The following is a 22,166-nucleotide window of genomic DNA, read 5'->3' as shown; positions in this document are numbered from 1 at the left end:
GTTATCTTCCAGGATAGGTTCCAATTCAAAGCTTCAATGGGAATCATTTTAAAAATCCTTCCCACTCAAGAGTTCATCTGAGATTAAAAAAGCAATTTGTTATGCTTGAATGGAACATCCCACATGGAGCTTGGTAGCACCATATAGGAGTGCAAATATTAAATTAGGGGTGGAAATGGATTTTAATTGACTCACGCAAAAATCAAACAGGTTTTCATCTTGGGGTGGTCTGGTTTTTTTGGTTACTTTGCAACCAACTACCTTAGGAGGAATATGTTGAGGCTATGCATTTAACTGGTCCATAAACAAACTCCAAATAAAGCTAGATGAGTCTGAGCAACATACACAGATTCAGCTTTTCTCCAAGAGCTCAAAAATAGGGTCCTCCGGAATTAAGACTGCACTTCACGCAGTTTCTTTCCTAACTGCTGTGCAATTCAGCACCAGTAAAGGGCTGAACGAACGGAAAGCTGAGCGACCGACGCGCTAAAAGAGCGCTGCGACACTCCCGCTTGCGCACAAAGCGCAGGAGGCAAAGGCGTGGCTCTTTTGGGAAAGCCGCGGACGCGCCATCGCTTCAGAGCGCTCTCCTTCTGAATCTAGGAGACAGCTTTTCCCTTCCCGATTGGTCAACGCCTGCACAGGCGCAGAAGACAAAATGACGTTCCCAACAGGCTGCGGACGAGTAGAAACGGGATGTTCGGATGGGAGGGGAAAGGAAGAGTTGGTGGGGACTGATCCTCGAGCCGCGCGTGCGCGGAGCGTGCCCTGCTGTTCCTCTCCCCCCTCGCGTATTCGGAGCGCCCTAGTCGAGCGCGCACGCAACCACCTGTGCGCGCGAGTGTCAAGTGGCACGCACGAACGAGTGTGAGCGTAGGGACGCCGCCTCCGCCTCCGCCTCGGGAGCAGGAGCTGCGCCGTTGAGGCGCAAAAACGTGAGGGAAGGTCGCCGCTCCGTTCTTTCGCTTGCCACTGTAGGCAGCCTTCGGCAGCGGCGGTAGCTCCCGGAGGACCGTCCGGAGTCCGGGCTATGACCTGCCTCCCAAGCTACCTGAGTGGCGGCAATCCCGGTGCCACCCTCCGCGCCTTGCTCAAATCTTTACGGCGGCAACCGCCGTCAAGGAGGCAGCTCACAGTCCCGCGCGTCCGCTTGGCTGAGCCCGCGGCTTCTTTCGCTGCCGCCGCCACAGCTGGGCTCCCCCTGCGTTGTCCGGCACCGGCGGGAGAAGGGTCTCCTCCGTCGCCGCCCTCCTTTCCCCTTCCCTCTCCTCCTCCTTCGCGGCGGTGCCTCGGCTCCGGCGGCCGCCCGAACTGGTCCTCCAAGGCCGGCAGCGGCTTCCGCCCATCCCGGGTGGTGGTGGTGGCCAAGACGACCCGTTACGAGTTCGAGCAGCAGCGGTACCGCTACGCTGGGCTCTCCGAAGAGGATCTCAAGCAGCTGGTAAGCGTCGGCGCGTCTGGTGGGTCCTCCCCACGGGGAAAGGAGATGGTGGAGCCTAGAGGCGGGGTAGGGAGGCAGGTGTGGCGGCGTCTTTCTGGTGGCTTCTCCCCCCAGGTGTCCCAGGCGGTGGGGGGGGGGGAGGACGAGGGAGTCGTCCTCCAGCATACCTGGCCGGCCTCAGGCTAGGAAGGCTGCCTTAGGGGCATTTAAAGGTTTTACAGACCTGGTCCTTGAAAACTTTAGAGAACTTTTATCTCTGGTTGGTCTGTCTCTTTTTTATGGCAGGGATCTTGGGGAAGGAAAAAAGAAGGGCTTTATAATGAGTGCACGCCGTGCACCTATTTTAATAAAGGCTTGATTTGAGTTTGGAAATTTTTATCGAGGCTGCCTTGAGTTCCAGGAGGAAGAAAAGTGGGTTCTTGGAGAGGAAGAGTTGCAAACCAAGGATTGTTGTTTAACATTCTAGAGTCACGTTCAATTATCGTGAAATAAACAGTCCCTGGTCAAGTCCATTGGTTGCATTTGAAGAAGTTTATAAAAATTATACCAAAGTAAATCACAACATTGGTATAAGATCTGTTCTCTTTGCAGTAGTACATCCGGATCTTGCTTTTCTATAGGCCTTAATATATACTTAGATATGATTAGAAAGGACAGGGATAAAACAAAAATCTATTTCATATCATACTGCCTTGTGGTTGAGTATGGAGGCTGATCCAGTAGACCAGCGGTTCTCAGCCTATGGGTTGCGACCCCATTTGGGTCGATCGACATTTCACGGGGGTCGCCAAGCAAGGCTGTCCGCCATTTTTTCCCCCTTTTCCGGCGGGTGCCTTATCTCCCTTGGGCTGGGCCAGCTGGTTGGCCCAGCCGGTGGTCAGCCTGCTCCATCTCTGCTGCTTGCCAGCTACGCCTCGGCCGGCGCAGGGGGCGGCACCATGCATGTGCGGCGCTCCCAGGCAGGGAAATTCCTCGACTTACGACCGGTTGGGTAGTCCTCGACTTACGACCGGTTTAGTCATTGACCTACGACCAGTTTAGTCCTCGACTTACGACCGGTTGAGGGTCGCGGAATTAAAAAGGTTGAGAACCACTGCAGTAGACCTTGAGCAACTGGTTGAAAGAAAGTTGGACTACATGTGTTTTTCCCACATACTCACTTTCTTTAAACAATTTACAGTTAAAGAAGTTATGTTTTAATCAATATACTGTAGCCAGTACTTAAATAAGATGACCTTACAATGTCATTATTCAGGGAAGAGGCAACTATAATTTATCTATTCTCAGTTACACAGAGCAGCAACTATTGACCTAGAAGCACCAGTTCCTTTATTATTCTAAGGTATGGTCGAAAACTCTTACTTATTGTCCAAAAATATCAGTTAGAAATAGCACCTACTCACTTCCAAACAATCCATTGGTTTGCTACAAATGTTACAGTACAGTCTTATGTTTTGGAATCCCAGGTTTCAGAATTCAGTTATGATGATCGATGCAATAATTCTGAGATTGTAGTACAAGGTGTCATTTAGAGAAGACTGTTGAAACACATGAGTTTGGCTTATAATTCTATTCAGAGTTGTACAATATGCTGCAATCATTTTGGCAACATTTATAACATTTTCACAGGATCAAACTCAAGTCCTGTCTAGTTGGTCATTATGTTCCTATAAGCAGAATCTTATCTTACTAACATTTACTTGTTCCAGAGCAACTGGCCTTTAGAGACCCACAGCCTTTGATATTAGAGATAGCGCCTATGACTGATACCAGTTGGCATACTTGTTCTGCATTAAGTTGATGAATTCCATTTAGCCACCAATATCTTCAAAGAAATTATATTTCATAGTATTAGAATTATGCAAAGGAAGAGCTAAAGGTAACCAGTTAAGTGGTAACAAGGAACATTACATTCTTCAGATGTTCAATCTTTAATCATGTTTTGGGCTGGTTCTGTCTTCACTAATCTAGAAGCTTTAAGTGTGTTTGATTTCAATTTCTATCATTTCCAGCCAGTACACCAGACTGAAGAATCTTGGCTAGATACTTTAGTTATCTACTTTAGTTCAGTTTTCATTCTTCAGCTTACTGTAATTATCTTTTTAAAAAATACTTATTTGAAATGTAATTTTAGTTAGCCATTCTGATTAATTTTAACTATATGCATACTGTAAAGCAAGTAAATAAATAATATATGAATGAAATAAAATGAGAGCCAGTTTGCTCTAGAGCTATGCTGATTCAGGAATTCTGGGAGTTGAAGTCCATGAGTCATAAAAGAGCCGAGGTTGCCTACCCTGCTCTAGAGGTTAAGGCACCAGAGTAGAAACCAGGAGACTTGTTTTGCCTTAAGCATGAAAGCTGCCTGGGTGACCTTGGGCCAATTGCTCTCTTAGCCCACAATGACTGGCTCAGGTGACAAGCTTGTTGGTCAATTCCTGAGCAACCAATGGATCATCATTTGTTTCATCCAGAAAAAGTAGACCTTGTACTTGTGGGAAAAAATATAAGAAAAAAAATATGAATGATATAAAATAAGAGCTCAAGAACAATTCAGTTTCAGTTCTTTTGGATCTCCCAGATCTGTCCTGTGCATCCTGTAATACTTTGAAGTGGACTGGATGGATACAGACAGAAAATATATTCCACCAAAAGCATTTGTTTTGCTCAGTGGTAGTCATTGGTTTTTTTTTTTGTTTTTTGCAGTTCTGTCCCCATTCAATTCAGCTGACTTTTTCTTGGCAGCAGTTTTTTTTTAGAGCCATGTGGATGTATTGTTTATAGTTGCAAGACTACTGTTCCCCTCTCCCCCCAAAAAACCTTCAAAACAGTTTCTCCAGAATAAGTGGCTTACTGTAGAGCAGTACTTTCACACAATCATCAGTGATTTGTTGTTGGGGAATAGAGTAGAGCCAGATTTTGTCCATGGAACATAGGGCTGTTAAGCTCTTACTTATCATTCAAGTCTTGCTCTGTTTTTCAGATGGCAGCAGTGGCAGTTCCTTAAAGGGGTGTCACTGTGCTGATTCTGATCTTATGTGCACAGGAGGCTTTGATTCTGGAAGCAACGCTTCCTGATCACTTGTATTCATTTCAGCAAAACATTTCAGTCTTTTCCCAAGGATTTAGAAATGTTGGTACTCATTTGAAACACTTTTGTCTATTCAGTAGTGATAAAATAGTTGCTAAATAACTTATTTCAACACTGTTATGGTTTTTGCTTCTTTTTATTGTATTTACCCTAAATGAAAATGACCCTGAATTTGAAACAAAAGGAAGATTAGTTAGAAAAATATTATAAACACAGGCAGAAATTTATATATATTAATTGCAGTGATAAAAACTAATACGAGTAAACTCGGAAAGAAAGGAAAGAGTAAAAAGGAAAAAAGGAAAAAGAAAATGAAATAAAAAATTAAAAGAAACATATAAAGAAGTTACTTCTAGTCTTCATCACAAGTATAAATAAATTTGGTAGCTCTTCACCTCTATAAAATTAAACATATCTTTTATTCCTATAACCATTCCTTATTTACAAGCAAATCCATAAATACATCAACTTTTCAATAAATTATTTTTTTGAAGGATGTCACACATCAGGCTCTAGAATCACAACAGGTTAACACTTCATATTAAATTGTGTTGTCTTTAAATAGAGCAGAGTTGAACATTTCAGTTAGCTCTGATAAGGAGTTCATTTGCAATGTGATTTATGTACATATGAGTTTATTGTGAAACCAAGATAGAGCAGCAGTTGTGCCGTTCTAATTATGACTTGGCATGAAGGTTTTTTTACTTTAAACTTCTGCTATACATATTTTAAAGGTTTCTAATGTCCTGGTTTTTTTTTTAAAAAAAATAACATGGTATTTCAAAATTCCTGGAGGTAAATAACACACATAGTATTCCCAATGTAATATGTGAGTTGCATTCATTGAGAATTGCTCTGAGCAGGGATTAATATAGAAATACTATGTATCTTTTTTGTTATTTCTGACCAACTATAATCTGGTATATTGAGTAATTTTGTAAAGAGTTGATGTTCTAATTCCTTTTTTGATGCATCATTGTATTAACTTGACTAATTAAAATGAAATGAAACGTAGCATTGTTCCTCTAACTTTTTGCTGGACATATACTCACTTTGCTGTGAATTTATAATATATACAAGTTGTATATTAAGAATTTAGTTTATCTTTACACATGCAGCATTGAGTATATTCAGACAATACTCTTTCAGTTTAGTCAGTCAAATACACATAATTCTGTGCATCTTTCAAAATATGTCCAATCAGCTGAATAGTCTGACAATGAATACAGAGAATGCAGCCAAAATTTTGAGGGCTGTAGAGAATTGTAATGAAGTGGTTGCTTAAAATGGTGCTGTTAAAAATATGTCTGATTCTGCTTTCCCATTTGTTCTATATTTTCATTGATTTACTAAATTCATTTTAAATTCTATTTTCTATTTGGTTACTGTGATTGAAATAACTCAAATGTGTGTAGTGCCATGAAAGCTTTTGGAGCTATTCCAATTTGTTGGTAGCCATATTCATGTAATTGGGTCACGTGATTTTGTGCACTAGTTACTAGGTAATAGTAAGTTTGTATGCAAAAGTTACTGCAACTATTCCCTTGTAATGATAAAACTATGTCCTGAAGTTTAGACTTAATCCACTACTCCTCTCTACAGGGTGGGAAGTGTTTAAGTATGATCCATCCAGGAGATTAATAGACTGTTCTAAGAAAAATGTTTTATACTAGTATTAAAAGCCTGATCATTTGGAATATGGAGATGATCCAAGTAACTGACATTATTATTCTAGGTTGTATTTTTCTATGCAAAGTTTATTTACAGCAGTGTCAGGTTCACTGAAACTGAGGAGAAATGAAGTAGTCAGAAAATAAATAAAATTCAGACAAAAAAATCATCTTGAACTGGGAAACTGTAGATCAGTGGTTCTCAACCTTTCTAATGCCATGACCCCATAATACAGTTCCCCATGTTGTGATGACCCCCAACCACTTATACATCACCGGGTGCCAGGGGCATGGCCAAAGAAAAGGGGAAAAAATGGCGGACAGCCTTGTTTGGCGACCCCCGTGAAATGGTCGTTTGACCCCAAATGGGGTCGCGACCCACAGGTTGAAAACCACTGCTGTAGATGATAGCTTCCTAAAAAGCAGACTATGAAGCCTACTTGAAATCATTGCTTCATTTCCTATCTTGCTTTGAAGTTAACCATCATATCTTAGTTTGAGCAAAATGGAAAACTTAGTGAGGGTCATATGTGAGGCAGCTATTTGTAGATGGCATAGTGTTCAGTTCATTAAGATAAAATTTGATTAATATGATTAATGTTTATATATCAAGTCTGTAGGCTTATAGCTTAAAATGGTAATGTGTTGCAAACTCTTACACTGTTTTTTTAATTTTAAAATATTTTTATGGGTGTACTTGCTTCAATTAGTGGAAAAGTAAATAGTTTCTAATTATTTGCATTCTAGCTTTTTAAAATACCTGTGTTATTTCAATTTATTTTGCCAATTTTCTCTTTCACAGCTTGCATTAAAAGGATCTAATTATAGTGGTCTATTAGAGCGGCATCGGATTCATACAAAAAATGTGGAACATATTGTAAATAGTTTAAGGTAAGGGTATATATGAAGAATTTTGATTTTAATTGAAATAATGTCAGTGAGCAGAGGCTCTAAGCACTTATACATTATTCTTATATTCCCTATTTTAAAAATATTACATAATGGCTCTGATCTAGTAACACAAGTTGTCCTCGACTTACAACTGTGCTCACATGATTGTGGGATACTGCAAACAAACAATACTAAGCACCCAAAATGTGATCACATGGCTGCGGGAATGTGTGTGACCATTAGAACTTCAAATCTGGGTTATAAGAAACCCTGGGAATGTCAGTCATAACTTCAAACAGTCGCTAAGCAACTTGTAAGTCAAGGACTACCTGTATATCAGTGCTAAGAAGCAAATTGGATTCAGCATGAAAAGATACTTCTGAATGGATGAGAACACAAATGTAGCAAATGCAATATCTTAAAGCAGAAATGTCTTTGCTGAGACCCTGCATGCTTTGAAACACTTCTGCAGATAAAATCTGAAGTCCTAATAGGTAATTTTGCTCTTTGTTTCATGTTATGTATAGTGATATATCTGTTGTTATTGTTATTCTTTGGTCCTTTTGAGTCAGTGTTGACTCCTGGTGTTTTCTTGGCAAGTTTTTTTCAGAAATGGGTTACTTGCTAGGGATGAGAGCTAAAGCAAGGCTAGAATTCATGGCATCCTGATTTCTAGCCTAGTGCCTTAACCACTATACCAAACTGCTTCCTACATTTTTCTGATTCCAATTGGGCTCATCTTAATAAAGCATCAACAAAATTGTAATACTTTTGTTTAATCCTTGCAGACACATAGATTACATGGATTTAACATGTGAGAGAGTTGAATGTAATAACTGGATATTTTCAAGGAACTAATAATTGATGTAAATTATTGATCTGTTCCACAAGATTGTCAATAGTTCATATGAATTTTGTCAGTATTTAGGCTTTACTTTTCACTTCCTTTTTTCCTAGGAGACATTGACTATTTTCACTTTTTGCATTTTTAACCATGAAAACCAGAATAATCACTTGCTTTTCAATATCTCTCTGTAGAAATGAGAAGATTGAAGTTCAGCTCGTAAAACGAAGAGACTATGATGAAGAGACTGTCCGGTGGGCAGATGCTGTTATAGCAGCAGGAGGTATTAACTTGTGAGTGGGGAAATGTATTTTGAGTTATTGGAAATTTGAGTAAATACGTTTGCAGAAAGCCAGATTTGCCAATCTGCAAGTAAGTCTAAGCTAAAACATTGGTGAATTGCCAGGCCCTGATGAAACTGCAAGTTCCAATCAAGTCCAATCCTTTGTTTTCTTATACCTCAGTGTTTCCCAAACTTGACAATTTTAAAGCATGTGGACTTCAACTCCCAGAATTCCACAGCCAGCATTGCTGGCTGTGGAATTCTGGGAGTTGAAGTCCACATGCCTTAAAATTGTCAAGTTTGGGAAACACTGTTATACCTGATTGACAGAATATTGCCAAACTAAAGCTATAACTTTCTTACCTACTGATATATCCTGAGAGGTTCTAGTGTGTGATTACCCTGAACATTTTGCTCTTCTCTCTGGGATAAGTCTCCCCATCTTCATACTGTCTCTTAGCCCTCCCAGCTTGCACCAGTCATTTGCACACCCTCTTTAACATCTGCCTCCCATCCACCCTTGTGCACACTTCTCAATTCATGCCACATCCTCATGCACTCTCCCTGCCTTGTCAGGCCTCTCATACATATTCCTGACTTATGCCATAACCCTGGGTATTCTCCCTCATCCTTATTGCATCTTTTGCACACCTGGCCTGCACTGTGCCTCTATCACAGCTTTGTGTACTCTCCAATCTAGCAGCAGCTACTTACCTGCCTGCCAGCCTGGGACTTGCGTTGACTTTTCCACTTACTTTGGTTGTGGGAAGTCCGCAGGAAGTTGCTTTGCTTAATGACTGGGGGATTCAATTAATCATGGCAACTGGACTGCAGGGATTGCTGTTGCTAAACCAGTGGTTCTCAACCTTTTTAATGCCGCGACCCTCAACCGGTCGTAAGTCGAGGACTACTCAACTGGTGCAGCACCGTTTGCAGAATGGGACTTTTGGCGGGCTCAGCAGGGCAGAGACAGCCTGGACAATTCCTATTGGCTTTTGAAAGCCAATAGAATTAGACTCTATTCAAGAGAGTCTATTCTATTGGCTTTCAAAAGCCAATAGAATAAAAGGGAGTAGCACATCTAAGGAAAAGGGGGAAAAAATGGCGGACTGCGTTGTTTGGCGACCCCCGTGAAATGGTCATTCGACCCCAAATGGGGTCCCAACCCACAGGTTGAGAACCACTGTGCTAAACAATGCAGCTGTACTTTAAGACCACATTGCTTAGCAACGGAAATTGGTTCCAGTTGCCAGGGTGCTGGTTGTCACTGTGTAATTTTGAACCAGGTTATCCGAGCATCCTGAATTTATCTGCCCATGTGAAGAAGTCAAATAGGGTCAACTTCCTTCTAGGTCCCAGCTGTACAAATATGCCATCTGATGAGCTTTTGAAAGAAGGCATTTTCAGTAACTTCTCCAATATTCCAAAAATCCTTCCCAACAAACATTTGGTTTAATCCTTAACTTCTGGATTTCAGAAAAGACCTAGTTATTTCATTAAGTACAGAAAGAGAGGTTATGTTCCAATTGAATATTTGAATTTGCTAGATATTGTATTTATACTTTTTTTGTATAATTTTAATACTATATTATTTTATGGGTGAATTTATTATTTTACCCCAACCAGCCATTGATAAAAAAAGTTACTATATTAAGGAAGTCATAATGGATTATTGTTCTTACTATTGCCATTGCTAAATAATATCTCTGACTTCCAAACCTTGTAGGTAGTCAGAAAGATACTATGCTGTGGAACATTGCTGAGAGCTCTGATAGGACCATGAGATACATACTTCCCTATCCAGGGGAATCTAACAGTCATCCATCAGAATATTTTACCAAATGAAGATTAATTATCAATTTAACTGAGTCTGAATCCTGAATCAAGAATTATCCTCTCCAGAGAGCCTGTATCACTGCTCTTTGTGACTGCTCTCAAAGATGTGTTAACAGCCCTCAAATACATTGACGCACATATCAATACATATCAGTCTCTTTTTTTCCCTTAAGATGTTTGTCGAATACTCCATTTTGGAATGTTAATTTTTTTATATATAAACCTGCTCTGATACCAAACTATATATTTTTCCTAGGTGATGGAACAATGCTTCTGGCGGCCAGTAAGGTCCTGGATCAATTAAAACCTGTTATTGGAATAAATACAGATCCAGATAGGTGAGCCTAAGATGTGCTGGCATCTTGTGATGAGGTTGGGTAGCCAAATAAATAAATGACACATTATAGCAATTTGAGCCCCATAGATACTTATGGTGCATTATCTTATACTCAACCTTTTCCCCACATTTTTTTACCTTTTACCTGCATGAAAATGTCCTCAGAAACACAAATGGTCAAAGCTTAATTCAGTAGCAGTATTATGCTAATCTGGAAAAAAACAAAAAACAAAATTGTTCTGCAGGTGTACAAAGTATTAACTATAGGTTCATAAACGTAACTGTTCTAAAATCTTTGATGTCAAATATTTATTTATTTGTATTGCACCTTTATTATTTTTACAAGTAACTCAATACTCTTTCTTGGTCCTATTTTCCCCACAACAATAACTTTGTAAGTGAGTTGGGCTGAAAGAGAATGATTGGCCCAAGGTCACCCAACTGGCTTTAATGGCTAAGGCAGGACTAGAACTCATGGTCTTCTGCTTTCTAGTTTGGTGCCTTAACTACTAGACCACTAACCCTAACTATCGCTAATCCTAATCCTATTGCCTTAACTGCTAGACCAAACTGAATTTATATGCCTAAATAAGTCAGATGTTCTAAAATAAGTTCTACAATTTCCAGGATCAATGTATTTTATTTACCTATTAGAGTTACATCCTGCTTTTCTCATTTTTTTTTTCACAATTAGTATGTAAGATAGATTGAGGTGAGAGATAGTAACAGGCCCCCAAATAGCTAATAAACTCCATGGTGAAGTATGAGCTAGAATATTTGTTTTCCTGATCCAAATCCAACGCTAATTCTAATACTACATTGGTATTCGTTGGCATCAAAAGAAATTTTAGTCTGATTGCTAATATAGCTCTAATTAGAAATGCATTCATTAGCATTTTTAGCTCATGAATTATATATCCCGAGTCCATAATAATGTAAATATTGCATTGTCATCTTTTGGCAGTCTTCTGATTAAAATCATCCCTATTGCCTTTTTAAAATTTTCTTCTTTTAATGCTATAACTTTTGTAGTTTTTTTCATTATAATAGTTGAATCCTCACTGCAGAGTTCACAGGGATAATTGGAGTCGATGTATGGTGGTGAATTTCACTTTTACCTCTTATTGTTCTAAGAGTAAATGAGTGTTACTTGATAATAGCATTTGATTATCTTGAAGTAGTGGTACTTTCCACCTGGCTGTACACCTAATGCTATCCAATGTACTGTCACTCATTGATTATATATTAAAATGGCATTTCATTTTAAGCAAAATGAATCTGTCTCTTGTATGTTGCTACATTAGATTATAAAGTCTTTGCTTTTAAATACTTGTACTACTCTTTGTCTCTAAACTCTAAAGCTATAATTTGTGGAGTTGGGAGGGTTGCTTTCAAATCAGTCTTAATTCTTTTCTTGACAAATGGAATTGCCATGACCTTCTTCCTAGGGCTGAGAGAGAGTCTGGCCCAAAGTCACATAGCTGGCTTTGTGTGTAAAGCAGGACTCATGGTCTCTCTCTACACCAAACTGGCTCTCTTAATTCAGCAACATTTAATCTGAAAACAGTAATATTATTCTATTTTAAAAAAACGTATCGTGAGTTGATGGGAGGTGAAGATCAGTAGGTAGTTTGTAAAATAGCTTCTATGTTAATTTGCATAAAACAACATGGAATATTGCAGGCAAAAGTGGGTTTTAGTTCCTTATAATGTTTTGTCCAAAATGTGTCAACATTTACTAGTATTGTTACTATGAGCAGGGAATGCTGCATATGACATAGATATAATTAAGGTGATGATTTAGTCTCAGGTTCTCTATATTTTTAAAAGTATTACATGAAAGCCTTGATAGATCAAAGCCATGATGGATATTGGAGACCAATATCTTTGTACCGGTATGGTGATAACCATGGCATACGCAGGCGAAGCAAAAGACGTGTTTTTTTTTCTTTTTACTCTGCTTGTAAAGAGTTTGTTTAGTTGACTTTGGTTGGAATAAAAACAAACCTAAACGTATTTTACATATTTATGAAACCAAAAGAAAAAAAAGGGGGGAGTGATGTAATAGATCTGAGTGAAGATGATCTGATTTTGTGCAATTGACAAATACATGCAGAGAAACATGATGTAAGTGGTCTGAGCATAAGTCCATTCATATGTAAGCATGATAAAGAAATCAATTCACATGTAAAATTGTTGGTTATTTATGATGAAAAATTAAGAGGATTGGTGAAGGATGCTTGGGTGATGAGGTGCTTTGATTCACTTTGGTAGTGTCAGGAGTGAACCTTGGGAAAAAGTGGACATGGAGGAAGAGGAAAAGAAGTAAAAGAAATGATAGGGGAAGAACAACTACTGCAGGAAGAGAAAATCCTGTATGAATAAGTATTAGAAGATAAATTAATCTCCAAACAATGATTGAAAAGTGGATGTGAGGAAAGACGATGAAATAAAATGAAAAGAATTATGTCATAAGGTGCCACTGAAGTGTATGGAAAAGTATTAATAGGTAATATTGGGAAAAAAAGGGTGCTTGGTGCAATGGTGAGCCTCTGTAAGGCGTAACACAGTGTTTCTCAACCTTGACAATTTTAAGGCATGTGGACTTCAACTCCCAGAATTCCACAGCCAGCAAGGCTGGCTGTGGAATTCTGGGAGATGAAGTCCACATGCCTTAAAATTGTCAAGGTTGAGAAACACTGGCGTAACATATAGCATATAAGCAAATATTTGCAGCAAAAATTAGGAAGGGATGCTCTGAGTAAAAATATACTCAGAGAGCAAGCAGTATTCATCTCCCTTATTCCACTGAAGATGTTGTACATGTATTTTCCTAAATTGCTGATGTTACAAAAATGTGGCTTTTTGTAAGGAATGAATATTTGTCAAATAAAGCAAAACTGCTTCTGTATAAGAGCATGTTTCTATCCACTTTGCTATATGGAACAGGGGGGTTGAGTATGTCTAGAGAAATGTCAAAGAAAGTTGAATGCAGTCAGAATGGAATACTTAAGAAGTGGGGTAGAACAGGAGAGGGAAGTAGCCATGCAATTGCAGGAAAATAAGATGCTGACTCCAGAACACTTTGTGACATACAGTTGGTGCCTGAATTCAAACATGCTTTATTTTGCACCCCTTGCATTCTGTGTACTTCTTTCTTGTCACTCACTTTTGTATTCAGTGTGCATCTGTTCATTCTGGATTCTGTAGCATCTTTAGTACTGAGAGGTGAAACATTATGAAAAGAAATAATGAATTAAGTGGTATTGCTGTATTTTGCTGTTTTTTTTTTTTAGAAATATCTCATGCCTTTGATTTCTATTGCTTGCTGTTTCTTATTCACATTCTATTGGGAATAAGAAACATTGCTAATGTTTCTTATTTCTTAATGTTTCTACCCAAGATGGGTATGTTTTTTTTTTTACAATTGTTGCTTTTGTCCACAGCTTAAATTTAAATATTCAAATTTAAGTCATGAACAAGAATTGTTATGAAATAAAGGGCTTTAGTGTATTCTACATGTCTGTGTGAAATAGTTGATAAATTGGTTGGCCCCTCATATTTGCCAATTAAAATGCATGAGAATTCAGTTAGTTAGAGTAATATAATCCATTATTATATTACACATTTCTTTTTTAGAATGGGTGAGAGGGAATACATTTTTGCATGAAAAATGTACTGAGTTCTCTAATACAATGTCTTATTTTTCCATTGTTATTTTATATACAGATCTGAGGGCCATTTGTGTTTACCTGTACGATATACGCACTCATTTCCAGATGCTTTGCAGAAACTTTATAGTGGTGAATTCAGGTAATATTAACGTAAATCCCTTTGTCTTTAAAAATAATTTTAGGTTTTAGATAAATATTATCTAAGTATCATTGATATGTATTGGGGATAAAACCTAATGATTATTTTTTCCCATGTAGAAGTATAGGAATCATTGAATGCAAAACAATGTTTAATTTGCACTTATGTACATATTTTGAAGTCATTTTTAAATGAATTCAAAATATTGTCAAGAAATGGGCAGGAATTATGATAATTAATATAATTTGGGAGAAATCACTGTATTATACCTCACAAAAGAAAAGAACAACAGTGTAAGCCAACAATGTAATTAAGCTTAATTAATGATGTAACTCACTATTTTTTAAACAGAGAGTGGTAACAGTACCACTCTCTGAAAGATAAAAGGGTGCTAATCTGTCTAACAAAGCCATGACAAGTTTCAGAAATACCGAATAAAATGGTCAAAGATCTAATGGAATACACATACCTCTTACAACAGTCAGAAGAAGCTAAATGTGCTTAGTGAACACAACATGCTGAAAGCCTGTAAGAACAGGAAAAATGGTGGGAGGAATGGGTTTGGTTGGAATCTTCACTAGGAACAATTCATGTTGTTATGTTAAAGACAGGTTTTAATTATGAATAAACTTGAAAATAATGGTGAATACTTCCTTCCCTTCCCTATTTCACATGGCAGCACCCATCATATTTTCCTATATGGAGTGCAAATTTCTTAGGTTCTAAAAAGGGGAATTGGATAGAAAACACTTTTTTTTTTCACCGAGTTCCTTAATTTTAAAAGTATCGTGAGAGAAGGCTCTATAAATGTTAGAAGAAAATAGAATAATCAGAATAGCTTTTTTTTAAAAAAAGATACATATATATATTGGTCAGGCTGATCATAAACTGTAGTTTAACCAGAAATTTAATTCTGTTGTTAAGATAATAATAAATTCTTGATCATTGTGTGTAATAATTATCAAATCTACCAGCTATTCTTCGGTAGCTGGTATACTATCACTCTGCTTAATATTTGTTAGAGAGGCTAACCAGTAGTTTTAAAAATAATTAAATATTTTGGTAACATGCCTACAGATTATCTTCTAAATATTGTATATGTATGTGACAACAGATCTGGCAAAAATAATGAATTCAGCAAGTCATAGTTTTGTAATAGGAATATAATCATTAACTATATTTTGAGGAGTAGTAAAGCAATAATTGCATTTTTCTTTTACTTAAATAGATGGTGTAATATTTAGATTGTTTGATTTCACACTAAATCATCTTGTACTGTTGTGAAAATTCATCTCTTCCAACATCAGAAAACCAGAAAAAGAACATCTTGCCTTTAGGATACTTGAAGTTAAATTGCCCTAGAACTTTCAGAAATTAATAATTTAGACTGTGAATAAGAATATGAATTTCATTCCCATCAACTAAATTTCTTTGTGAATTAAGTAATGTTTATATGAAATAGTTAATAATGTTCTGAATACTATATGGGTCAGTTGTAGTGATGATTCATGGAAAAAATGTCATCTATTTCAGTTGCTTTAATTTTTGTGTTCTTCATCTTTAAAGATGGCAATGGAGGCAACGAATCCGGTTGTACCTTGAAGGAACCGGTGTTAACCCAGTCCCTGTAGATTTACATGAACAGCAACTGAGTCAAGAACAGCATAGTAGGGCCCATGTTAATGGAAGATTTCAGGATCAAAGTGAGTACTGTTTTTCTCCAAAAGTGTATTCAACTCTGATAATTAACTGTACAATGATTAATTGTACTCAAACTTAAACCATCATTTTCAGTTCTTAATTTACCATCTCAACAGAGTAGGAAAATATATTCAGAATAAAAATCAGATGCTTCTATTAAGTGCAGAGCTCCTATGAACAGATGCAGCCAGGTTAGTATAAAATGAATGCTTTCATATCAAGTCTGAAAATAAGGATCATCTTAATTTTAGTTCAGAGACATTTTCTTGTTTGAGTGTGTTTTTAGAGACATCTGCTTGGCCTATATTTCACCCATGTAATTTGCCCGTGATTGCAGGATCTCAGATTTCTGAACCACACCTCTTGCCTGTAAGATCATTAAATGAAGTCTTTATCGGAGAGTCTCTCTCATCCAGGTATGCTAAACATCTACTTGCAAGCATTACTGTTTGGCATAGCCTGTAAACATAATACTTTTATTTATATTAAAACATTTCCAAACTACTTTGATTCATAATCTCTACAATCAATCTTTATATTATTTTGCTTTCTTACTGATTAATCTATGGAATTGCATTCATACTTGATTACTGAATCCAAATGATATTGCTTCTGAAGCCTGTGAGAAAGCAGTTACAGTGCTATATTTTTCAAGAAGTCTTAACATGTTTGTTTTATTGTGAGTTGTTGAAAGAAAAATTATTAGTTGGTCTTTAGTGCGTCTTAATTTGCACCATGCATGTTATGTGTTGGTATTGGATTTTTTATTTTCTTTATCACCATTCCGCTGGGCTATATTACTATGCCTTTTCTGGCATTATCCAGTAGAACTTCATATTGAAATAAAAATAAATAAGAGTAATCTTGTTTTAAGGATTTACAGAAACCCTTTTTTATCTTACTGTAGTGTATTTTAGTGCTATGCAAAACATTCAAAAGTTGCACTTTTCAAACTATACCAGTATTAGTGAAACTTACCTCAATTAAGTTCCAAAGCAACCACATGTTTTGGAAAGCTTGCATGGCTGCTTTGAAAGTACATAGGATTTGATGTGGCTCCTCCTAGAAGTGTATTGTATACACATGGAGCAGGAAACAATGTTGTGAAAATGATTTAATTCTAAAAGTGGAACGGAACTATGAATGAAGTGCTTGGTAGAATAGTAGATCAGAAGATCCAAAGATATGTCAGATCATGGATCAGGGAATTGGAACATATTATGTAATAGTAGGAAACACGAAATCATAAACTAAATAGTTGTAGTTGATAAAGCTGAATTAAAAATGGTTTTGACAAGTTAAATTTGTTTTGTAGATGCATTTTTCTGCTAGCAATATGATCTGAAAGAGGACATGTTTTGTACAGATTGGAAGGACAAGGGGATTTTTCTCACTTGCTGCCTGAATTCAGAATTTCATTTTGAATTTTAATGACAATAGGGATAAGTATGTAGAGGGGAAACTACTATGTCTTTCTGTTGGGTTCAGTACTAGTAGATTTCTTGCTAATTGCAAACAAAATTACTAGAAAATTCTAAAAGGCTTTCAAAATGGCTTGCTCTTGTACTAACAACATGCTGTAGTTTTGAAAACTGATCTAAAACCCCCTATCCATCAAAAATATATCTTTATTTTTTAAAATCTGCTTTTTAAAACTGCTGCATACAAATTCAAAATAGCAAAATTTTCAGCCATGTTTGAAATTAGCCTTTTTAGACTGGTACATGCCTGATTTCGGGCTGTGTTCTGTCTTATTCAGGGTGAACTATAAGTCCTGCAAACCCAGTTTTAAATTCTCCCTTCATAGGGCTTCTTATTATGAAATATCAGTTGATGATGGTCCATGGGAGAAACAAAAGAGCTCAGGTCTCAATATATGCACTGGAACTGGATCAAAAGCTTGGTAAGTTTAGTGTGCTTCTATCATATCACTTATCTGTGGAAATCTTCCCAAAGGAATAATACATAGCACATTTATTTTGATACAATGTAAGATATCGCTGTTATAAGAAGTAAGTTACAGAGGGTTTATATTTATTGAGTTCTTTCAAGCCTTACCTATTTTATGCCACCATGTATGTATTTGAGAAAAAATATTTGGGGAAAAAAAGCTCTGTTGAACTTATTTTATAATGTTTGGGACTTTTCTGAGAAACACTCAGAAACACTTTCCAACAAATGTACTAAAATATAAATCTGAAACAATGTAAATATTTCAGACTTAACTCTTGTTAAATCACAAGAGTTCATTTACTTATTTATGAGGTGGTTTACAGATTAAAATAGCAATAAGACATTTTTTAGAAATTCAGTAATTATAATTATATGCCTTCAAATCTGCATCGACTCCTGGCAACTGCCTGGACAAGAACCTGCAGTTATCTTGGCAAGCTTTCAGAAGAGGTTTTCTCTTAACTCCTTCCTAGGGCTGAGGGAGAGTGACTGGCCCAAGGTCATCCAGCTGTCTTTGTGCCTAAGTCAGGACTAGAACTCATGATCTCCTAGTCCAGGGGTAGGGAACCTTGGCTCTTTTATGACTCGTGGATTTCAACTCCCAGAATTCCTGAGCCAACCATGCTGGCTCAGGAATTCTGGGAGTTGGAGTCCAGGAGTCATAAAAGAGCCAAGGCTGCCTATCCCTGTCCTAGTCCAATGTCTTAAGCACTACACCAAATTGCCTCTTTTTATATATTTTTAAATAATTTATATCAAATTATAAGAAGATAGATAGCCAGCTCTACACCTGTCCCCAAAGGCTTTCTGGAGAACCCCCCCCCCCCACAAGCATTTTTACCAGTTTCTGGAAAGCTAAAAGCTTGGATATCTTAACATATTTTTTTTGTAAAAAAACTAAAATATTTTTTATAAATCAGGAAAAATTAAAACCCTTGTACATTTTTGAATATCAATATGGTATATGTATTGTATATCCTTCATGTTACTGGCTCTGAGTAAATAAAATTAAATGGTTAGCCTTTGGTATTGAAAAGGACTTTACATTTATCAATAGTATAAGATGATTGACTTTGAATTAGAGAATCCTTTGGAATTTTTTTTCAATATTTTAAAAAAAAGTTTGAGATACATTGCAACAGGCTTTTATGGTACAGATACATCATAGAATATTTATTCAGAGAATAAAAAGAACTCCAACAATTAATTGCATAGCTATGTGCAAGAATCTTTGGATTGTTATTTTAGCCTTTAAGTACAAAATGATTTTTGATTATAAATTTCTATGTACTAAGAACATATTTCAGTACTTGTAAAATACATACATTACTATCCTTATGGAACATTATGATTTTAGAATTCAAATGAATGTTCGTTTCCAGGATTTCCCAGCCTTTAAATCAAAAACTTTGTTGTATGGTTGAACCGCCTAGTGGGTTCTGGGAATTTTTGTTTTATTCAAACTGCTGTTAAATTTTATTAGCCAAGGTTTTTATTATTCTTTTTTCTTCAGCTTCCAAGTCAAACATTGGTTTCTCGAAATAACAGTAATGAATATTAATTAAAGTAATAAAAATGCTGGCGATAGGGAGAAAGGCTTCCCAGCTAGAGTTGATCTAGGTACTATTTTTTTTTTAAATTCTCTTTTAGGTCTTTTAATATCAACAAAATAGCAAATCAGGCGGTGGAAGAAATTCTTAAGATTGGTGAGTTCCTAATACCATGCTCATCATTGAAAACAATGAAAAGAAATGTTCAGACATAGTCTAAAAGTACATTGTTTTTCTTCAGAGACTAAATATTTATCACTTATACATCGATAACACCACTTTGAAATGCTACTAAAATGATATAAAAGTTGCATCCCTTTTAAAACTGTGCTTATAGGAGTCTAATTTCTGTGAAAGGGAAAATAAGTTGAAGAAGAACACTTATAAGACTTGAAAAGCTTTTAAAGAACTGTACTTGACTTTAGAAAATAAAGTCTGTATTTTATTATATTTTTTGTTAAACAAACCAGACCTTTTTTTTTTTTTGCTTAACAAATAATCTTGAATCAGAACAAAGGATGAATTTTGGGAAACTGCATTTAAATTGATTAGGGATGGGGAACCTATTGTTTCCCCATTTTCCTATATGTAACAGACATATATATTTATTTTTGATTTAGATGAGATTATCCTGTAAAAATGGCAGTATATACTGTATGTATTTCTCTTATTGTTTGGTCAGATACTGGTCAGAAATAGAAGTATCTTAGAATTTTGTTTCTTATTTTTGTAAGAGTAACTGAGTATTGTTCTTTGCCACATGTTATCTAGCAAATGCAAAATATATCTAGCAAATGCAAAATATAATTTTCTATAACGAACAATTTTATTTTCATTTAATAGCTAAAAGTTATGAGAGTTTAAAGCTTCCATTGAACAAGGAACTAATACAAAAAGGTGAGATCTACTTTTAGCATGTTTAATCATTGTGATTTACCAATTCGTTTTGTTCTTCAATTTTGGTCATTATTTCAGAGTTATAGAAGCAATCAATATTATTTTATGCATTTAACTTACATGCATTAATATAATACATTAATTTAAAGTTTTCACATCTGTAAGTAAAAATGGGGGGCGGTGCTGGGCTTCAAGATGGCAGCCAGCAGCTCAGATTCAAGATGCAATGGGCTGAGCTTCCGTTTTTTCCCCAGCTCCTGCCAGCCTAACAGTTCAAATGCAATTATACTACAGTGGGAAGGTAACAGCGCCCCATGATTGATGCTGACCACATGACCATGGAAATGTCTTCGGACAGCCCTGGCTCAATGGCCTTGAAATGGAGAGGAGCACCGCCCCTTATAGTCAGCTACAACTAGCGGAATAAAATCTGCAGGGATTCCTTTTTACATCTGTAAATAGAAATCAAATAAATTGAATGTAGTTCCAAGTGCTTCTTCAAATATATCGTACTTCCAAAATCTCTGAGGGGACAAGCTAACATAACATTTAGTATCTTGCAAAATAACAGATTTAAAGCAAGTTAATTTCCACAAGCTTTTCACGTCTTTTCTGTGTTACATAAAATCAGAAAAGCTTAGCTATATAAAAAAAGATGATCTGGGCACTAACTTTTAGTGTGCTACTTAAAGAACCTAACTAATTGACTTCTGCTTTTTCAGTAACAAATGGATATAATGAATCACTGCTCTATAGTCCAGAGGAACCCAGGTTGTTTTTTAGTATACGAGAACCCATTTCAAACCGTGTTTTTTCAAGTAGTCGGCAACGAGGCTTTGCTTCAAAGTAAGTATTAATAGTAAGTGTTTATCTAATCATAATTTGAGCAGCAACTATTTTAGATTCAGATCTGGAAGGTAATTGTTTTCAGTTGATCTCTAGGTTACAGAATACAATGTAAGAATATGAATTTTAATTAGGAAATCCAAAGCTGATTGTCTTTATTAACTATTAGTTAAAACAGTAAAGTTGGGTAGTAGTTTTGACCAATACCAAAAGAACTTTTGAGTTTACATGAGTGTAAATGTAGTACCTGTTTGCAACTTTTAAAAATAAAGCAGATGCATCTTTTATTGGATCATGTGGCAGCTGCAGGAGGTAGCTACACAAACCATAGAAAAGACTTAGCTGCTTTAAAAAGCTTACAGACAGGTGCTCTTGTGCCCATTGATGCCCCTTTTGGAACTGAATGCAAAGTGCATTCAGCAAATTCTATCACTTTGTATAATATAAGGTATGTAGGAAATTTGCAGGCATTTTTTGTCAAAAAGCTAAATATAATTGACTTAAATGAGAGCAAACAAAAGAAGAATGCATCAAAGGTTATTTCTTCCAATGGAAGCAAAACTAATAGCAATTACAGTTTTTGAAAAAGTATGTCCTCTAAAATGATGATAGATTTTGTAAAAATATTATTATAATCTTGGTTAATTAGGTGTTTCTTTTCAATTTACAGGAAAAAGTATGTTTCATACTTTTTTTTCCAAAAGCTGCCCCTGCAATAATATAAGATTCCATTTTTAATTAATGTTTCATGAAGATATCTACTGAAAATGATGTATACTTTCTCCTACCATAGTTTGGGGGAAAAACCCCATAATTAAATGTGTTATTTCAGCAGAATAGATGAAAGGGCGCTCTGAAAAAAGTTTCTTTTATAATTGAGTAAGGTCCTCATTTTTCTTGAGGCTTGCTTGTTTTTGTAATGCTACAGAATTTTGAAATCCTCCCTCCTCAAGGATGCCTCACAACCTGAATCTTTTCTTAGGCATTCCTATCTGTAACAAAACCAGATGTTC

The 22,166-nt window shown here is 36.4% G+C and overlaps 1 protein-coding gene across 4 annotated transcripts in view; it reads left to right on the top strand.

Annotated features, from left to right (window-relative positions):
• The first annotated feature begins 723 nt into the window (after positions 1-723).
• NADK2 (NAD kinase 2, mitochondrial) overlaps positions 724-22,166 on the top strand; it is a 25,615-nt gene continuing 4,172 nt past the window's right edge. For 2 of the 4 annotated variants that reach the window (XR_005557247.1, XM_039347894.1), the window contains exons 1-11: positions 724-1,441; positions 7,005-7,093; positions 8,132-8,220; positions 10,313-10,394; positions 14,123-14,206; positions 15,773-15,909; positions 16,245-16,323; positions 17,667-17,810; positions 19,511-19,566; positions 20,254-20,307; positions 21,030-21,153. Coding sequence is in view for 3 of the 4 variants with exons in the window: in XM_039347894.1 (XP_039203828.1) it covers positions 1,031-1,441; positions 7,005-7,093; positions 8,132-8,220; positions 10,313-10,394; positions 14,123-14,206; positions 15,773-15,909; positions 16,245-16,323; positions 17,667-17,810; positions 19,511-19,566; positions 20,254-20,307; positions 21,030-21,153 (1,349 nt within the window). In the remaining variant the exon portion in view is untranslated. Of the gene's footprint in view, positions 1,442-7,004; positions 7,094-8,131; positions 8,231-10,312; positions 10,395-14,122; positions 14,207-15,772; positions 15,910-16,244; positions 16,324-17,666; positions 17,811-19,510; positions 19,567-20,253; positions 20,308-21,029; positions 21,154-22,166 lie in introns of those variants that run through there. The other 2 variants (XM_039347895.1, XM_039347896.1) reach the window with 2 other exon arrangements.

Source organism: Crotalus tigris, unplaced genomic scaffold (assembly GCF_016545835.1).
Source record: "Crotalus tigris isolate CLP2741 ecotype Arizona unplaced genomic scaffold, ASM1654583v1 scf7180000018103.2265978, whole genome shotgun sequence".
Taxonomy (NCBI): Eukaryota; Metazoa; Chordata; class Lepidosauria; order Squamata; family Viperidae; genus Crotalus; species Crotalus tigris.
This window is presented reverse-complemented; position numbering and strand designations above follow the sequence as displayed.